This window comes from Hypoxylon trugodes, assembly GCF_022578975.1.
Source record: "Hypoxylon trugodes strain CBS 135444 unplaced genomic scaffold F4822scaffold_7, whole genome shotgun sequence".
Classification (NCBI taxonomy): Eukaryota; Fungi; Ascomycota; class Sordariomycetes; order Xylariales; family Hypoxylaceae; genus Hypoxylon; species Hypoxylon trugodes.
Genome location: NW_026250022.1, coordinates 2,049,542 through 2,066,802, shown reverse-complemented (window position 1 = coordinate 2,066,802; position 17,261 = coordinate 2,049,542). Strand labels below are relative to the sequence as shown.

Below are 17,261 nucleotides of genomic sequence, written 5' to 3'. Positions count from 1 at the left end.
TGCCCGATTTGGCTCTGAACTGGTGTTGCTAAAGTGCGGTTCCCGCAGTATGATCCTCTATTTATCTTAATCTTATAAAGCAAGAAGCAGCTTATACGAAATGTGCGGCTTGCGGAGAATCGATTCCCAGCCTCAGGATATTCTTAGTATCACCAAGTAACTACAGTTCCAATGCGTTAGGCGACCGAATCTACTTATGCTAAAGTGATGGTCCCATCAGTACAACGGATCGCATGTGAAGAGGTTACCGGAAAGAAAAGAACTATCTAGTAGACTTCATGTTTTGAATAGGACCTATCGATTAGAATCCACAGTCTACGATGGTTGGGAAGCCGAAGTCGTGTTCGGCATGTCGTCAGGCCAAGACAGCCGTGAGTACAGCGAGTGGTTGTCGGAGGTTGCTAACGTCTTTACAGTGTGATGCTCGGAGCACTACCCCTAATCCATGCTCAAGGTGCAAAGAGAAGCAACTATCTTGTCGCTTTGACAAGAATTTCAAGAGGGTATCGCAACGGCAGTATGTGACAAATTCCTGCCTTATAAATTTTCTGAACGCTCACTAATAACGTCAGGATTGCCCGGAACATTGCCAACAGAGTACACATACTCCGCGACCTGCTGAATGGACGCAGTGATGAGGATCGTGTAGCGTCAATACAGGCTAGTGCTACAGAGCCGACGTCCGTCATATCAACAAGTGAAAGGGGCTCGGAGTTCCAATTAGGGACCTTCGCCGTGTCTTCAACAGTAGTACATGATTTGTTCCAACAGTAAGGCTCTAGAATACGGACCGATGGCTTCTATGCTAATGTCTCTAGTTTCCAACGTTATTATTCTATCCACGCCCCCTTCTTGCAACCTATAGCGTCACTAGATCGATTGGCTCTAGATTCTACACTGTTATTCTAGACGGTTGTATTGATTACTTGCCAGCACCATGAGAGACATCATATTTTATACGAACGATTACTTCCCGCACATAAGGAACTTTTGAAACCATTTTCAACCAGAGCGATTCGTTCTATTCAAGAAATCCATGCCCTTCTGATCCTTTGCTTGTGGAGCCTCCCATCCCATATCCCGTTACTAGATCCAACATGGACGTACGTTAGCGTTGCTATCGATACATGTACGAAAATGAATTTCCACAAGCCTTTGCCTCAAGACCATGTTGCATACGGATGGGCATGTTGGCTGGACACCGAGGAGATCACGGTTCAAGACCAACATATGACTTGGTTAGCTTGCTTCAGTATTAGTACCCAGTATGCTCTCCTTCCTCCCCATATGCAAATTCCACTCTGGTACTGATAAAATTTGAAAGGGCCGCCGTCTATCAAGGGGTTCTGCCCCCGCTATCCCCTTTCCATCAATTGAAATACGTCAAGAACGCCATTCGACAACTAGGACCCATCCTGCAACCCGAACACCAAGCAAGCCTTGCAATATACGAGTGCGTGTGTAATTACTCGATAGCATTGGAAGACACCGAAGACTTAGCAGCCCACCTCCCTCTCGTTCAAACGTTTGAAGCCGCCCTAGATAGTATCGAGCAGATCTACAGCACTCATTCGATGCCCGAACTCAACATCTTGCTACAATATGCGAAACTGAACTTATATGCCATGGTCGTCTTAGAAGGGTCACAGGCAGGCAGTCAAGTGGATGAGCAAAGCGTCTTAAATAAGCGAGCCCTCCTACTCCGCGGGTTAGAATCAGCGTCTCGCGTCATCTACCAAATGAAGGAGCTTAGTCTCCTACCAGTCGAAAACGGCGTCTCCAACGCTGGAAAATTGACGTTCTATCCGAGACAATATATCACGAATATGTTCTTCGCTGCCATTTACTTGTTCCGTATGCTGGTAGATTGCCGTCCTATCGGCCAGATGCACGTTACACTTGCTCTTGGCAGTATCGCAGAAGCTAGGGATATATTCCGACTTATGCCACACAATCGTGCTGCGTTAATGGGTGCAGATTTCCTTAGCAGGGTTGTTGACAAGGCACATGCTATAGATGCGTCTTCCAGCGTCCTGTCGTTGCCACAGCTCTTGATCACGAATCGGCTCGGGGCGTCCTTGCTATATGATATTATTTTTCGTATGCGGTTTTTTGCGAGGAAAGAGTCGAATGGTCATTTGGCTGTTCAAAGCCAAGAAAGAGTCGACAATGGTCTCCAATCTGATGTCCTTGCACCGGAGGCGAGGCCTCAACCTCCAGATATCCAGCAGGAGCCCTTAGACACTTCTCTTGTACAGCACTCTGGAGAGAATGTTTGGTTTTCTTGGGATACCTTTTCGGGTAGCGTTGGAATCGATTTTGACCTTTATAGTTATAATTGGACTGGCTGATAATAAACTCCACCCGGATTGATACGTTCTATTCAAGATTCATGTGTTATGTTTACATACCTAGGTAGGTAGTGTTTGCTTTTCTGTGGAAGACTTCCATAGACTGGAACCCTCTCTAAATTAAAGCGCGAGCGGCTACACGATTTTGATCGTCCTAACCTCTCCATCTTGTATCATATTCTCCGACTCACTATAATAAGCTATGATGAGACCAACGCGAATGGAAACGTCATTGCTATCATCAATAGGACGGATCGCAATAGCGGATGCGTGTTCCAGATATGCGCTTGATATGACAATGTAGGAGGTTGGTCGACAATTTTGTATGGACCAAGTGGGATCGTAATATAATTTTCCGACATTGCCCGCACTGGTACTAGCGAGAACAGCGTTACCGTCTGGATCGGTAGACTTAACCGTCTGTATGGGGCCATATACAAGGCCACTTATCGTCAGTGTTCCACTAACGACTTTGCTGAAAGGGTATTCGGGATTTTCCAGCTGTACTTCGCATTTGATTACTTCTGCAAGTAGCTCCGTCACCCCGGCCCATTTGAGGAAAAAATGCCAAACCTCCTCTAGGCTTGCACATTGATCTACGCGTTTGGATTTCACGCGTGCATCTACCGATGCCCATGACCATGTAGGAGCTCGGTAGCTTCCAGGGCGACGGGATTCACCGGTCCGGCAATACCATAGAAGGTGTTGTAATATATTAGAATCCCAAAGTCCTGCGAGATACTTATCGCCAGTAATTTTAGCATGTTCGTGGGCTAAGGCTGCAATGGCGGGAAGTTTGTCGCTCTCGACTGATAGGGCACGAAGGCAATAATTTTCCACAAGTGCTATCCAATTCGATGTAATATTAGGTCTTAGGTCCATTAATTCCATTCTGCTCGTTTCCCTCGCCATTTGATTGCATCGCCATTGAACGCCATGGTTTGTGAATGCGAGTAACCTAGAAGACAAAACATGCTCTTGAAGGGTCCAGCCTCGTGTTTCAATTGGATCTTCACCAGGAAGTTCTAAATAGAAAGAAGCATACCAACATTCACCAGTACAGGGGACGATACAGTGACCGCACGATGAAAGACCCCCATCAGCATTCGACGCAGATGCAGCTGATATAGTCACATATGCGCCGCGATACACTTCATGCATCCGATTAACTTCAGAGTGCCAATCATCCCTGGCAGTTTCGTCTTCGCCCTGAATGATGCACAAGGTATCAACCCAGAGATAAAGGATGCCCAGGTCCCGCGTGACTTCAACTGCATCACGTATAGTACGAGGGAGTAAGGACAGAGAGAATCCTTTGGCATAATGGACATCAACGTTCTGAGAGGTAGTCTTAAACGTGTTGACCTGGCCGCCCCAGCAATATGATAGCGCCGCAGATTTTATAGGTACCTGGCTGTTGCCTGGTTCGAATAATCGTATCATTTCATCCCCTTCGATGCCAACATTGATGAGACGAGTCGGGATATGAATATTCAACGATGAAGAACAGTTATGGCTCTCGACGCATTTTTTGAAGTAGGCCCTCGCGGCACCAATAACCCTCTGGTTTTGCTTTCTGATATCGAGGAATCGAGGAGATTTGGGCCAAGTCGTAGAGTCATTGTTCCAGCAAACCATGAGAGACGGGGAATCCAAATGGTTGGAGCCAATGGTCACCGAAACATGACAGTATGCGACCAAACTAGCGGTTTAAGAAGGTTTACTCAATAAAGAGAGTAATACTCGAGGCTGTTCTGATGAGGGTATATGTGGTGCAGGATCGTGGTAGTGTGCTGTTTTGAGTTTCTCATATAACATTCTACACAGTTGACAACCTCTCTGTGCAGATATTTCAATGTCGTTTGCACACCCATGTTCAAACGACCATGGATTCCAATCACAGTTGCGAGTAAGTGGAGGACTAATTTGAGAGCAGATACTGCACAACGTACTCTGAATACGATGCCGGATAATCTCGGGGGCCATGGCATTGCTATATTGTTCGTCCCGTCTGAAAATGGCGAATTTGAGTCGTGATAAAAGAGAAAATTGTCACCGCTCGATAGCCTTATGGCCTGCTGAGCAGAGTGGCTTGGTGCATGATCCAGACCAATGAATGGACTTGGGCGTATTTGCGTGGTAGCACTTCTATGAGCGTTGTCACATTTTGTCTCCTCTCAATTACATACCTAGGTACTAAGGCTTAGATACTTAAATTGTGAAGTGCTGTCATAAGGCTAGATTGGGGATGTGGAAGAACCGAATTGACGATTTCTCATCTGAATACGATTACCTAAGCACATTTCTCAGCAGCCGACTTCAGGACCCTCGTGGTTATACAATTCGCGCCATTGCCGTGGCAAGACTCGATTAACAGAAGCTGGGTGGTCGTTCTTATTGAAATTCGGTCAATTCTGTATCTAGGTAGCTGTCTAGACAACGACGAAGGTGAGAAAATCAAATGCAGCTAGTTTAGCGAATGATTTTCACAATCACTTTAATCGCGCCGAATCATCGTTGTTTATAAGTAGGACCGAACGAGATGGGTTGATATACTTGTCTCGTAACTGAGCACGTGGGCTAAAAGAGTTGATTTTGGTCAATGGGCTTCTTATATTTTGAGTTATAGCAATGAAGAGCTATCTGTGCGTCGTGTCAGAAACGGGATTCCGGAAAGTTGTCTAGCTGTCCGTGATATTCTAAAGCTGAAGAGACTATGAGCCGCCAAGCTGTATCTTGATTGGTAGCTTTCGAACGTTTTGGGTACTAGATTCTAGCTGCAGCTAAATAGTCGGTGCTTAGACATCGGAGAGCGGGTTCGTAGTACTGGTAACGCCTAGTGGCAATGCTCCTTTTCTTTCTCGGAGACCATAAGTGCTATTGATGTGCGAGATCTTGTTTGTTGGATGTGTTGAGTTGATGAACTAATGATGGCGAAACCACTTTCAATTTCCCAAACCTCGGTATATTTCGTGTGTAATAGAGCCGCGGTTGCCTCTCGGATTGTTTGTGTTATTGAGAAGGAAAATCGCTCGGATTTATTGCGACGAGCATGCGGATCGGCGTTGGTAACTCACGTGAGAAAATGAGCACCATCACGCCGGAATATATGGGGGTTTAAGTCGGAACTGATTTTCGTGTACCTGACGATCATTGATCACTCATCTTAATGAAGGCGTTTATGAATTTTCATTAACAGGAGTCTTCCTTGGAGGTATAGTGTTGACTTAGAATCTGAACAGCTTCTTCATATTATGTCAGACTTTTAAAGGGGTAAACTTGTTCTGGTTGGAAACATTCTGCTTCGGGCCTTTACAACTATGGCATTATAATGATAATTCGTCATTTTCAGCCTCATTTTCAGATTTTTCTAGTTTTAGGCCCGGAAAACGCGGATGCGTTATGCATGTCTTTACATAGTACTATGTTAAATGCTTGATATACATAACCGTGTAATCTCAGCATACGAGTCTCAATGGAGGCATGGTGACACGTTGGCCTCGTAAAAGAGGGGATCACGTCGCGAGTGCCGAGCAAACCAGAGGCTCGGATCGGTGCGCTCGAGCGTTTTTGTACACTATACTACCTACATATGTAGATACTTAGGTAGGTACTAGTAAACACAAGACGTACTCGTATGTATCCATATCCAAGAAGAAGACCCCTAAAATAAAAAAAGACTTGCGAACGGAGGAAATGAAGGGATCCACCCCTTTACTGGAATCGTCGAGCAAAAACACGATTAGGTGGTCTGAGAATCCTCATCCCGAAGAGGCGCCGTCGATCGTGCAATGCACGTCCTTGTGCAAATCATCCATCTTACACGTCACTTTCCATTCCATATTCCCTATCCCCATTACATCCATGACATCCATTACATAGAAGGCGGTGAGAGTGGAGCTGGAGCTGGACTTTAGCGAGTAGGCTTATACATTCCCAAAGAGGTCCGTTTATTGTTGGTGTGCCGAGTCTTCTTTATCCTCTTTATATCTTAATGAGTCGTAAAAAAGTCAATTGCCCATCACTTGGGAAACAATGACTCGGTCTGATAGTCTGCGTGTAAGACGGAAGTAGGCTATTATTCTTAGAAGTTGTATGCAATGGGTGGTAGGAATTACGATCTGTGGTGCTTTATTACTTTGATAGATTTAAAGGGGAACAAGGATTAAAGTACATGGTTGATTGGTTGTTGCGTATCAATTGGTACTTGAATGATTCGATCTTTCTATACGAAAAACCGAAAATGTATTGGCTTCATTAAGTACCCTGCAGTAAGGGACCAACACCGCCTACCTCACCAAGACTTAAGTACCCTGAATTAGAAAGCTAGGGGATATTTCTAGGTAACTGTACAGGTAACTTAGGTGTCTACCTACCGCTAAGTTTACTATACCCATGCCCTAAGTAGTGGGGCATAAACTTGATCACCGCCCGTCCGTTCACCACGGTGGACGGCTGGAGAACTGGTAGCCTGCCGCCTGCTAGCCAAGATCCTTGAAAAAACAACAACGAATTCATTCTGATAAGCTTGGAGTTACATCTTTACAACTTTTTTGCAGCATCAAAGCTACCTAGACTACACCGCCGAAAGCTCTGGTCGGATTGCGCCAACATCCTCCGCTATTGTGGTATGTATTTTTTATTTTCTTCTCTTTAATCCCTGTTTATCTCGTTCTCGACAATTCTGGTGCCCTGTTCCTAGCTGTTAGCTATGAGTACTACGCCCCCCGTGTGGGGTTTTGCTTAGCTTAGTCCCTGACCAATTCAAGATAGGCAAGGAAATCGACGCATTCCGAAGTCACTGAAGATCCGCTACAACGCTAAGTAGCTAAGACTTTGGGGGCGTATTCTTTTTTATGGCCTGATCTGGAATAGGGCGATGTCCAGAGTCGATCAGGTCTGTGAGGCTACCAAATTGACTCCATTGCATACTCAGGTCTACCTAAGCTACATCACAATTGCCTATTTGCTAACTATGCAGCTATGGTAGGTAGTCACACACACAGTTGGCATGAGAGGATGACCAGCTCGACTCATATCTTATTCATCCATGGCCAAGGTTTGGAATGATGAATATTGACATCGGACCAGCAAAACTATTTCGATAGTCAAACATCCTTACCGAAGAGGAAAGCTAGCTTTTTAAGATCGACGAATTAGTAACGAGAACGCTTGCGTGATCTTGAAAGTTGGATTCAACCCCCTCCAAACTTTTGTCCGTCCGACCTCCCACTCTATTTCCCCATATGAAGCTACTTACATGTACTATGCATAGAGGTAGTGTAGTAGATGTATGTAGATAGTTTAAGCAAGCAAGTAAGTAATCTGCCTTACGCTACATGAGGTATATGACCTAGATGGCCTTAGATACATAGTACTAACCGTTATGTGTTCGCGTGAGGATTAACTATCTTATTTAGAAGGAAAACGGTTAATTTTAGTTACCGCACTTACGATTCAGCTTCATGTTTCTCGACCTCACCTATTTTTTTCTTTAATTTTTATTTTGGCCTGACGTTGGTCTCCATTCAGGTACGAACGGTACTTACAATACAATCATCAAAGGTATGAACTCGAAGGTACCCGTACCCAATTGGAAACGATGCCATGCCATGGAAGAGGATGGCTATGCATCCATGCATTAGGGGTACATCAAGTACCTAACCTCGTACTGACATGGACAGGGCCTGCAAGTGCTCGGCTTTGCTTCTGACCCGTGCGGCCTTCGCATAATAAGCTCGACCCCCCTCGCTTCGTCCAGCCGGTTTCTACGAACGTCTACTTGTTATTATATACATTACATACATACGTACATATAAATCTGTTTATATTCCGTCGTCGTCTTCTCTTCCCGGGAATTAATTACTCTTCCTCCCCTTAGTTCCTCGCCGATTATCCGAAAAAGGTGCTGCTTGTACTCGTTAGCGTTGGTGCTTGCGTATATAAGATATACCCCCCTGAGCTGTTTAGCTGTTTGACCTGATTCACGATCCGACGGGCACTAGTCAACTATTCTGAGTAGCTTGAGAAGCGCGTGATATATTTCTAGTACTAGACAAATATATTTATACTAGGGAAGGGTTCGTTCAAATATGAGCAGTCCTTCTTGGTATTCCTCATTGTGGTTTTTCGGTTGTCTAGCACCTTGAAGTATTTCGCTGTTTTAGTTCTTGCTTTTATACCTATAAAATATGTCCAAGATGGGTCACTCCAGGTGCTTTTCCACGTACGACGACGAGTTCGAGTTCGACGACGCATATTTTAGACAATTCTATAAGCCATTGTCTAACCTTCCCACGCCGCCTCCCTCGTCTAAAAATTCATCCGCCGTTCAGAGCCCTTGCATTGTCGCCGAAGATGTCGATTCTGTCACATGCGAATATCTAGGTTGGTAATGTCTTAGAGCTTCAATTCAACTATACATAATCTAATGGGCATATTTCTTTTAGGTCCTGCTGCTCACCTAGCGAGAATGCTACCCCCGGGAGCTTCTTTCACGACACCGTCCATTTCTATTGTGCGAGCCATACTGGCACGTGCCGACCTACCAATGGATATCATTGCTCTAGCGGTGTGCATATTGGATTCGTTAAACTCCCGATTTTCTCGAACATGGCGGATCTCCTTCCCATTAAGCAAGCTAAGCGATTTAGCACCGAAACGTCACACATTGCCGTCTGGTGCAATTCAAGCTGTACACATCGACAGTGTATTCCCCGAAATAATCATCCTAGCCGCATTGATGATCGCCGACAAGTTCGTAGAAGATTTGCAGGAGACAACCCAATATTACGGCACGGCGTGGGGCAACAATATGTGGACGAGTGAGCAGATTAATTTCACCGAGCGGTGCATTATGGAGAGCCTAGGATATCGGATCTTGCCTCTGTGGGATGCTAAGTCCATCAAGCAAGCGAGACACGATATCGAATTAGCCCGACGGGAATTGGTCGACGCAGGAGGCATTGGGATAGGGGATGACAACAAGATGGCTAAGCATGCGAAGTCGATGAGCTCAGGACACGCCGTGATGGGTCCGGGTCTACAGCTCACCCCTGTTGATACGCCCACCTCAGAATTGTCGGCTCCATTTGGCCATCTCGGCCGCGAAACTCGGGAAGCGTTTAGCAACAGCTCGACCCTGCCAGGAGACTATTTGCGCCCGCCCCCCGCCCGAGTATCTCGATGAATCTAATATTAGCGGGCGATCGTGATTCTGCATCCAGACCATCTACATTCATCTAGACGGGTTTTAGCTAGCTGCGTGGATTTGGCCGGATCTACATTGGGGACCAGGGGTTACGGTTTCCTTCGCCTCATCAAGTCGAATCGTTTGATTTTTTTTATCCCTCTCGACAATCTGACTTCCTATTTTTCACTTGCTTCGGGTCGACCCATCCGGGCTAAGGGAGTTGTTTGGCGCGCGTATGTCTCATGGAGTTCAATGGGGCCCGGGATCTGGGTCGGGAGTACTGGTCTTGCATTCGCTTGGGGAGGTCACATATTGGGGGACACGCGTCCTATGGAAAATTATACCCACTAGTAATATATTAGTCGTTCATCCATTGAATAACGATACTTTAATGGCATCAATGCCTGGCCCGATTGTAATTACCTCTTGCATTCTTACTTGGTGAGAACTCAGCTTACGTGGAACGGGTTGCTTCTATGCTGGGGAAACTTATTTATATCGCACAAGGCTAGACGGACCGATGTCCATCATTGCAGTGGGAAAAGCTTTTCTGTCACGTCCTTTACCCCAGGTTTCTTATAGGCATGTATGCCACATGGACAGACAGGGCTCGGGAAATTTTGGGACCAATTAGGTGGCCACGAGAAGGCCGTAATGGGTAGGGGAGCGAGAAGAGATGGGTTGCACGTTATTCAGGGGCGTCGATCCGTTGGATATTCCGATATTTTCACCCAACCCAATGGCTGCCTAGCTAGGCGAGAACACCGCTGCTGGTTGGTCGGACAAGGTCACCTACCTATAACCACCACGCATGAACATCGTCACACCCGCCAATCGGGGACCTTAGAACGCCTACATGGCATATGCTTCTCAATGGTGATCACGCAAAGCTGCGAGATCGAAGACGCCATGCCCTGTGTTCCGATCTACCCTAAGCGACTTATAGAAGGTGTAGAAGAGAATGGACTAGACAATGGTAGAGACGTATCTCTAATTATGAAATTGGCTAAATACAGCTTGAGGCGGCAGACCCGAGAGTGGAGGGAATTTTCCATGATTTGCAGGCTTCCATGCACAATGGAAAACTTGTTCTCTCAGCTGCAGGTGAAGAGGTTCAATACATCCTGGTCTTTTCTTGCCAAGGTGGACGGCAGTTGTGATCTTGATTTAACGACATTTTTCCTCATTTTTGCTCTCTTGGCTTGGTTGGCATACATATTGACAGGATTGATTAAATGAAGTCTCCTGGGTTTTTCATCTTCCCTATAAGTCAGTTTTAATAAGATATTATATCCTGGGTCGATGATTGAAGTTTGGCGATGCATCCCGAATACCATTGTCTGTAAAATAACTCAGCTTTGCCTACCACTCAGGCTCTTATACCTTCTGACTCTAGACACTGACATTGGCGCTGAAATTGACACAACAACTCAGTGACTTATAACAGCCCTATCCATATGCGCGCGCACAAACATAATTAAATGAGTATTGCTTTGACTAGGAGCTCCGTAACGTCTAACGTAGTCTGGCATCACATTTAACTGTACATCAGCATTAACGATTGAGATAGTATGCAACCGTCCCAAATCCATAGACCACACATACCTTTCTACATATGGACGGAAACATGACTCTATTCATGTGAAAAGGACCGGGAAAGTTATAGGCCTTTCAAAGCGAAAGAGAAAAAAAAAAAAAAGGTTCGGCATGTCGAAAACTTCGTGTGTCAGTTGGCTGCGAACTCTGTTGTGCCAACTATGCCATTAAAGATTGATGATCGAGATTAGATTCTTGTGTGCGTATAAACTCACTCGGACTGTTAATGAGTTTTAAGTGCCAATAGCTTATACATCAACGGCAGTACGTAATTGAATTAGGTACAATCAGGTACCTATAGTATCAAGTCTCAGCTGCCCAGCCCCTGCAATTTTAGGTTAAGCCTTACAGGTAACAGCGAAAGCACCTATCGAAAACCAGCTGAGATCCTACCCGACCAGAAAGGGATTAGTGAGGGGCAGGTTGCTGGCAGAATTTTTTTCGGGTACACCGCTTCAGGCTCGCAGTGGATAACCTAGAAGCTTCACAAACCATACGGTCGCGACTATTACAAGGCTACTAGATTGATCAATACAAGTTAAACCAATACTTTAGTTCTTGAGTAACTCGCATACAAATTCAAGAGACACAATGGCAAAGAAGCGCGCAAGAGAGGCTGATGGCGCCGCCGAGGCACCAGACAAGATGGTCGAAGATAGCGAAAGCTCGGACGATGACGTGAGTGGGATGCATCAAGAAGCGCACATCGCGCAACTTGCGACACTCGCAAGACAAGTATAAAAGCTAACCAACTACTTAGGATTTCGATATGGTCAATGTTGACTTTGAATGGTTCAACTTCGACCCCGAGATCGACTTCCACGGCACAAAATCGCTATTGCGACAACTCCTCGACGTAGACGCGACCCTCTTCGACGTCTCCGCCCTCGCCGATCTGATCCTATCGCAACCCACAATTGGTTCGACCGTCAAAGTAGACGGCAAGGAAACAGACGCATATGCCTTCCTTACTGCACTGAATCTACAAGAACACCGAGAAAAGAAGCCCGTTGCCGAGCTTACCAAATACATTACTGAAAAGGCTGGAACGAACGAAGCATTAAAGGGAATCCCGGACCTATTGTCCTCGGGGAAACATGTCGGACTTGTGCTCTCGGAGCGACTAATCAACATGCCTTCCGAGATCTCGCCTCCGATGTACGGCATGCTCATCGACGAGATCGAGGCCGCAGTAGAGGACAAGGAGCCCTACGAGTTCTCGCATTATCTCATCATCTCCAAGACCTACCATGAAATCGAGTCCACACTAGACGTAGAAGAACGAAAACGAAAGAAGGGAAAGCAAGACGCTACAATGTTCTACTTCCACCCAGAGGATGAGGTATTGAAGAAATACGCAGTGGTTAGTAGTACCTACGACTACACCAAGATTGACGACGCAGTTGCGGATAGCAAGAGAGCATTCCAGGAGATGGGTGTCATGCCTCGTGGCTTCATGATATTAATTGAGGCTAGCAAGTTCGCAGATGCCGCCAAGGCAATCAGTGAATACCTGAGTCCGCCGTCTTAAAAAGCAAATCAACGCAATACATAAGAACTGGAAATCTATCACCCACGAAACCCCACCGTTTTGTGTGTGCCATTTTTCTAAGCCCCATGACCATGACCCATCTACTCTAGTCGTTGCATAAGGTATTCGACCTCGACTTCCTTCGTGATTGGTATGACGAAGTCTCTGTACATAGAAACCACCGCCTCGACGTTAATCTTGCCATCGTCCGCCGAACCATTCGTAGAAGGGTCTGTGCCGTAGGTTCGCGCCTTTAGACCTAATCGTGCTAGTACTTGCTTCTCCACCGCAGCATTTGTGATAGACTCGCCAATTCCATCGCGATCGCCCGCCTTAATCATCCTAGTGTACCCCTCGGGATCCGACTGGAACTTGGACTCCGCGACAAACTTGCCAAAGTGTATTCTTCGGGAAATAGCCTGGAGACAGGCAATATCGCAAGTCGCAGAGGATCCATAGTTTTCCGCTGACTCGCCGCGGTCTCCGCGTCCAAAATCTGGACACACGGCTGGGAGGAACTTCTCGATGTAGAAGTGCTTGATCTTCTCGTTGACGTTGACGGCGTTTGGGTGGAGGATGCGGGGGTATTCGAGGGGTTTGAGTATGGGTTTTTGTAGTGCCTCGGGGAAGAATGGGTACTCGTCGGGCGCTTCGTAGCGGCGGATTAGGGACTGGAGTTTTTCTTGTTCTCGTAGGTACCAGTCCATGAAACTGAGCTCGCTGTCTGGACCAATTTGTAAAGCGCCGGGTGTGTAGATGCTCTTGTTGAGGGGGAATTGGACGCGCTCGATTAGGTGGAAGGTGATTGTATCCTCCAATCGACTATATAGAACATGTTGATATTAGTATTGCAATTGTTACACTTGAAAAGGCAGAGTGATATACATCAACTGGTAACGGATGTTAGACAGATCAAGCGCCTTAGAGGCGTCTTTGAGATCGATGATCGCATCCATGATTATACTCGGGCTTTACCAGTGTATGTATGGTCTTAAATTCGAAGTTCAATTCAAATTTAGATGAGGAAATAATCTGAGATTCCTCGAAGGAATATAGGAAGTCGTAAAAAGAATCGATATGACTCTTTTAAAGAGACCGACAAAGGTTACACTAGTAGTAAATAGCGGGGGAGGGACGTAAGGGGCGCAGGGCATAACAACGACCCACGATTGGTTTCAATAGAAGAGGGGCAAAATATATAAAGGATAGGTAGTCGCAACCTCTACGAAGCTGCAGGTCTTATTTCCTTTCATTGGAATGGCCTTCCTTCCTTTGCTACGGCCGATGGTCGGCTACCTACCTAGGTACACAATTTTCAATCGTCGCTCTTCCCATGTTTTTAACGTTGTGCGAAGTTACTGCTGCATGCAGTCGTCATAGTTAGCTTGGAAATATATAACAGGGTAGCAGTTGTCGCACGCGGCACTGCGAGCTTGGGAAGGAATTAATAGGTGCGGCACGCCAACTTTATTGCTCCAGTGTAACTAAACCCCCTGTAGCGCATGCTAGATGTGCAGTGTAATACGATGTTGTTAGGTAGAGCTTGCCTAAAATGTTACAGCTAAATAGGTGTGTTAGGTACCTACGTCAGGGCAGTCATGCAGCTAAGAAATAGCCCTGGGGGTACGTAACCTTGGCCTTACCTCCAGTTTACCTACCGAGGGAGCGATACGATACGATATGTGTAATAAATCTTATCCGAACGTGTGGCTCGTGCAAGGGCAACAAGCTAAATTTTCTGGGAGGTCCACTCGGAATGAAGATAGTGGAAGAGAGATCTCCACTACAACTCCAATACACACACCTCAATTCGTTAGCCTCGCCTCGCCGTTACTTTTTTTTATCGTACTTTTTTTATCTGACCCATCAACTATTTTCCGCTTTCAAAATAATTAAAGTGTCTTGCTTTCCTTGCTACTCCATGCCAACCTACCAAGTAGCTCCGTGAAGAAGATCCATACTTAGGTACCTACCTCCACCTACCTATCGGGAAAAATCCCTCCTGTATACTACCTTGATGTGTGGCATTTGCACCGTGCGATTGTCCACGACTTCTTCGCATTCAGTAGTGATCGCATAGATACGCATACGCGCATGGCCGATTCAGACCCAAACAATGCTATCCACGATGATGCCCCTACGGGTGAAGACTCGATACTCTCGGTACTTACCGCCTATTCTTTGTTGTCTATTTTTTCTATTCTGTTCTCTTGTGTAAATGTGTTGTGTGTGCACGTGAGAAAATTAAAGAGAAAAAAAACTAACCTCGACGTATTTATTTTGTAGCCACGAGGTATCGAAGCTTTCACCCGAAAGGTGACCACAACGGCGAGTCATCTAGTAGGACCCGGGTCGGACCCGTCCGGGAATCATTATCATAACGCCATGGCTCAAGTACATAAACAATTAAAAAAGCCCGGTATCCAACGAGGCATGTTTACCATGGCTAGGACGACCCCGACCGACCTAGTTCGCTCCAAGTTCTCTACTTCCGAAATTCAATCCCGCGCCCTATCCTACCTCCCCGATAATATGCTACAAGATTTACCAGAAAATGATAATGCATACTCTTTATTCCAAGGTTTTCAAGCGAGTTTTCCCGAATTATCACACAATGACAAGAAACACCGGAGACGTGTGTCGAGAGGGAGGAAAATGCTCGAGGAAATTCCGTCGTCGCCAGATAATCCACACCATCTTCACAAGTTAAAAAAGGAACGGTCTTCACTTATGCACGAACTCGAAATGCTTGGAATTCGAAAAAATATGGCAAGCAGCGAGATTCGCGAAATAGATAATAAGATCGCCAACCTTGCTGGCATGAGACGTATTATTCTTGAGAGATTAGCGGGTTTGGAACAAGAGGAGGCTTTATTAGAACACGATAGTAAGTTATTCTCTTTCTTAATACGTCATCGCAGCCACGCTGACATTGGTAATAGTTGTAGATATGGAAGGCCGGATAGAGGATGCCCAAGTCCTCGTCGATGAGGCTGAATCAATAGCTGCTGCTGCTGATACACCAGACAAATCGGACGATGACGACTTAGTAACGGATCAGGATGCGGACGAGTTTATGTCAAAGTCTATTTATGAGAAGCTTCCATCTACTACAAGCGCCCCATCAAAGAGGAAACACAAAACCATGAAACGAAAATCGATGCCTATATTACACGAACATTTTGAACCGGGGTTTATGATTCGGGAAATCAAAGCTCATGCGGATAATATTACGGCGGTAGATTTCGATGTACCTTTTGGTACCATGGTTTCGGCTTCTATGGATGATTCTGTTAAGGTTTGGGACTTGAACGCGGGACGTTGTATCGGAGTACTCGAAGGTCATACAGCTTCAGTACGGACTCTCCAAGTAAATGATAATATTCTCGCTACAGGTTCTATGGACGCTACTATTCGATTATGGGATTTAAGCAGGGCACATTACGATCCGCAAGGTAGCCAATTCGGAAGGGATGACGAGGACGACGATGGTATGGCTTTTGAGAACCCCGACGATCAACCGGTAGACCCTCCCGCAGGTAGTATGTCGGACTGTCCACTGTTTACGCTAGAATCCCACATGGACGAAATTACAGCTCTTCACTTCAGGGGCGACGTTCTCGTCTCGGGTTCGGCGGACAAGACACTTCGGCAATGGGATCTGGTAAAGGGACGGTGTGTACAAACGCTCGACGTAATGTGGGCGGCGGCACAAGCTTCTGTTTCTATCGGTACAGGGGAGGGGACTTGGAGACAAACCAACCGACCCCCGACAAGGTCAGCTGACTTTGTGGGCGCGTTGCAAGTTTTTGAGTCGGCACTCGCCTGTGGTACAGCTGATGGAATGGTTAGGTTATGGGATTTAAGGAGTGGCCAGGTTCATCGTAGTCTTGTCGGACATACCGGACCGGTGACTTGCCTGCAATTTGACGACATGCATCTTGTGACGGGAAGCTTGGACCGAAGTATACGGGTGAGTTCACTTAAATTGTCCCTCCGATTATACAATGCTAACATTTCGTTCAATAGATATGGGATCTACGTACTGGATCTATATTCGATGCTTACGCGTACGACAATCCTGTCACAAGCATGATGTTCGATGGCCGACGTATTGTCAGCGCAGCCGGGGAGGACGTGGTCAAGGTATACGACAAGATGGAGTCGCGGCAATGGGACTGCGGCGCGGGTATCACGGAGGCGGAGGGTGGTAGGACGCCGGCCATTGTCGAGCATGTCCGCATCAAGGACGGCTACTTGATTGAGGGACGCCGCGATGGTATTGTAGGCGCTTGGGCGTGCTAGACTTGGTACTTGGATAGAGCTATGTATCGAGTTGCCCTCTAGCATAGCATACGATTGATTGTATATATGTGAATTTTGACGAGCCGGCACGTTCACGTCTGAGTATACCCTATCTTTCATTTTAGTTATTGGATGCCTGCCTTGTAATAGTTTACGATTAAAACTAGGTATTCGGCAAATACAGCCTCGGACACTACTGCTTAAGGGTCTAAGATATTGTCCTATTTCAGACCCACAAACCCTGCGCCCAGTTCTCAAAATCCATGGAGGTTAGGGGGAAGTTTTC

At 46.2% G+C, this 17,261-nt stretch overlaps 7 protein-coding genes across 7 annotated transcripts; 5 read left to right on the top strand and 2 right to left on the bottom strand.

Annotated features, from left to right (window-relative positions):
• Positions 1 to 320: 320 nt before the first annotated feature.
• F4822DRAFT_431547 (uncharacterized protein) lies at positions 321 to 909 on the top strand (the record flags this gene model as incomplete). The annotated part of the gene is made up of 4 exons (XM_051461490.1): positions 321 to 371; positions 417 to 517; positions 573 to 770; positions 819 to 909. 4 exons carry the CDS (start codon positions 321 to 323, stop codon positions 907 to 909), a joined length of 441 nt encoding a protein of 146 aa, XP_051312450.1.
• Positions 874 to 2,419, top strand: F4822DRAFT_323886 (uncharacterized protein). The gene is made up of 2 exons (XM_051455509.1): positions 874 to 1,265; positions 1,325 to 2,419. The coding sequence occupies exons 1-2, from the start codon at positions 1,138 to 1,140 to the stop codon at positions 2,349 to 2,351; spliced, it is 1,155 nt and encodes a 384-aa protein (XP_051312449.1). The 5' UTR covers positions 874 to 1,137; the 3' UTR covers positions 2,352 to 2,419.
• Positions 2,419 to 4,106, bottom strand: F4822DRAFT_323876 (heterokaryon incompatibility protein-domain-containing protein). The gene has a single exon (XM_051455508.1). It carries the CDS (start codon positions 3,987 to 3,989, stop codon positions 2,487 to 2,489), a length of 1,503 nt encoding a protein of 500 aa, XP_051312448.1. The 5' UTR covers positions 3,990 to 4,106; the 3' UTR covers positions 2,419 to 2,486.
• Positions 4,107 to 8,125: 4,019 nt separating this feature from the next.
• F4822DRAFT_410901 (uncharacterized protein) lies at positions 8,126 to 9,561 on the top strand. The gene is made up of 2 exons (XM_051458807.1): positions 8,126 to 8,738; positions 8,801 to 9,561. The coding sequence occupies exons 1-2, from the start codon at positions 8,552 to 8,554 to the stop codon at positions 9,538 to 9,540; spliced, it is 927 nt and encodes a 308-aa protein (XP_051312447.1). The 5' UTR covers positions 8,126 to 8,551; the 3' UTR covers positions 9,541 to 9,561.
• A 2,012-nt stretch (positions 9,562 to 11,573) lies between these two features.
• On the top strand, positions 11,574 to 12,721 carry F4822DRAFT_323771 (p21-C-terminal region-binding protein-domain-containing protein). The gene is made up of 2 exons (XM_051455506.1): positions 11,574 to 11,817; positions 11,900 to 12,721. Exons 1-2 carry the CDS (start codon positions 11,731 to 11,733, stop codon positions 12,668 to 12,670), a joined length of 858 nt encoding a protein of 285 aa, XP_051312446.1. The 5' UTR covers positions 11,574 to 11,730; the 3' UTR covers positions 12,671 to 12,721.
• Positions 12,721 to 13,988, bottom strand: F4822DRAFT_323768 (chorismate mutase). Its single transcript, XM_051455505.1, has 2 exons — positions 13,556 to 13,988; positions 12,721 to 13,492 (listed from the first exon to the last, which is right to left on the bottom strand). The coding sequence occupies exons 1-2, from the start codon at positions 13,624 to 13,626 to the stop codon at positions 12,772 to 12,774; spliced, it is 792 nt and encodes a 263-aa protein (XP_051312445.1). The 5' UTR covers positions 13,627 to 13,988; the 3' UTR covers positions 12,721 to 12,771.
• Positions 13,989 to 14,665: 677 nt separating this feature from the next.
• Positions 14,666 to 17,128, top strand: F4822DRAFT_323774 (mitochondrial division protein 1). Its single transcript, XM_051455507.1, has 4 exons — positions 14,666 to 14,833; positions 14,957 to 15,557; positions 15,613 to 16,643; positions 16,700 to 17,128. Exons 1-4 carry the CDS (start codon positions 14,765 to 14,767, stop codon positions 16,973 to 16,975), a joined length of 1,977 nt encoding a protein of 658 aa, XP_051312444.1. The 5' UTR covers positions 14,666 to 14,764; the 3' UTR covers positions 16,976 to 17,128.
• The last annotated feature ends 133 nt before the right edge of the window (positions 17,129 to 17,261 follow it).

What these genes read in the sequence shown, in the direction of transcription:
- F4822DRAFT_323876 (XM_051455508.1), bottom strand. Translation starts at nt 3,989, where the DNA reads ATGGTTTGCTGGAACAATGACTCTACGACTTGGCCCAAATCTCCTCGA.
- F4822DRAFT_323771 (XM_051455506.1), top strand. Translation starts at nt 11,731, where the DNA reads ATGGCAAAGAAGCGCGCAAGAGAGGCTGATGGCGCCGCCGAGGCACCA. An exon ending in GCGAAAGCTCGGACGATGAC is followed by an intron (nt 11,818 to 11,899) that starts GTGAGTGGGATG and finishes CCAACTACTTAG; the next exon opens with GATTTCGATATGGTCAATGT.
- F4822DRAFT_323774 (XM_051455507.1), top strand. Translation starts at nt 14,765, where the DNA reads ATGGCCGATTCAGACCCAAACAATGCTATCCACGATGATGCCCCTACG. An exon ending in GTGAAGACTCGATACTCTCG is followed by an intron (nt 14,834 to 14,956) that starts GTACTTACCGCC and finishes TTTATTTTGTAG; the next exon opens with CCACGAGGTATCGAAGCTTT. An exon ending in GGCTTTATTAGAACACGATA is followed by an intron (nt 15,558 to 15,612) that starts GTAAGTTATTCT and finishes CATTGGTAATAG; the next exon opens with TTGTAGATATGGAAGGCCGG.
- F4822DRAFT_323768 (XM_051455505.1), bottom strand. Translation starts at nt 13,626, where the DNA reads ATGGATGCGATCATCGATCTCAAAGACGCCTCTAAGGCGCTTGATCTG. An exon ending in AACATCCGTTACCAGTTGAT is followed by an intron (nt 13,493 to 13,555) that starts GTATATCACTCT and finishes TGTTCTATATAG; the next exon opens with TCGATTGGAGGATACAATCA.
- F4822DRAFT_410901 (XM_051458807.1), top strand. Translation starts at nt 8,552, where the DNA reads ATGGGTCACTCCAGGTGCTTTTCCACGTACGACGACGAGTTCGAGTTC. An exon ending in TGTCACATGCGAATATCTAG is followed by an intron (nt 8,739 to 8,800) that starts GTTGGTAATGTC and finishes TATTTCTTTTAG; the next exon opens with GTCCTGCTGCTCACCTAGCG.
- F4822DRAFT_323886 (XM_051455509.1), top strand. Translation starts at nt 1,138, where the DNA reads ATGAATTTCCACAAGCCTTTGCCTCAAGACCATGTTGCATACGGATGG. An exon ending in TGCTTCAGTATTAGTACCCA is followed by an intron (nt 1,266 to 1,324) that starts GTATGCTCTCCT and finishes AAAATTTGAAAG; the next exon opens with GGCCGCCGTCTATCAAGGGG.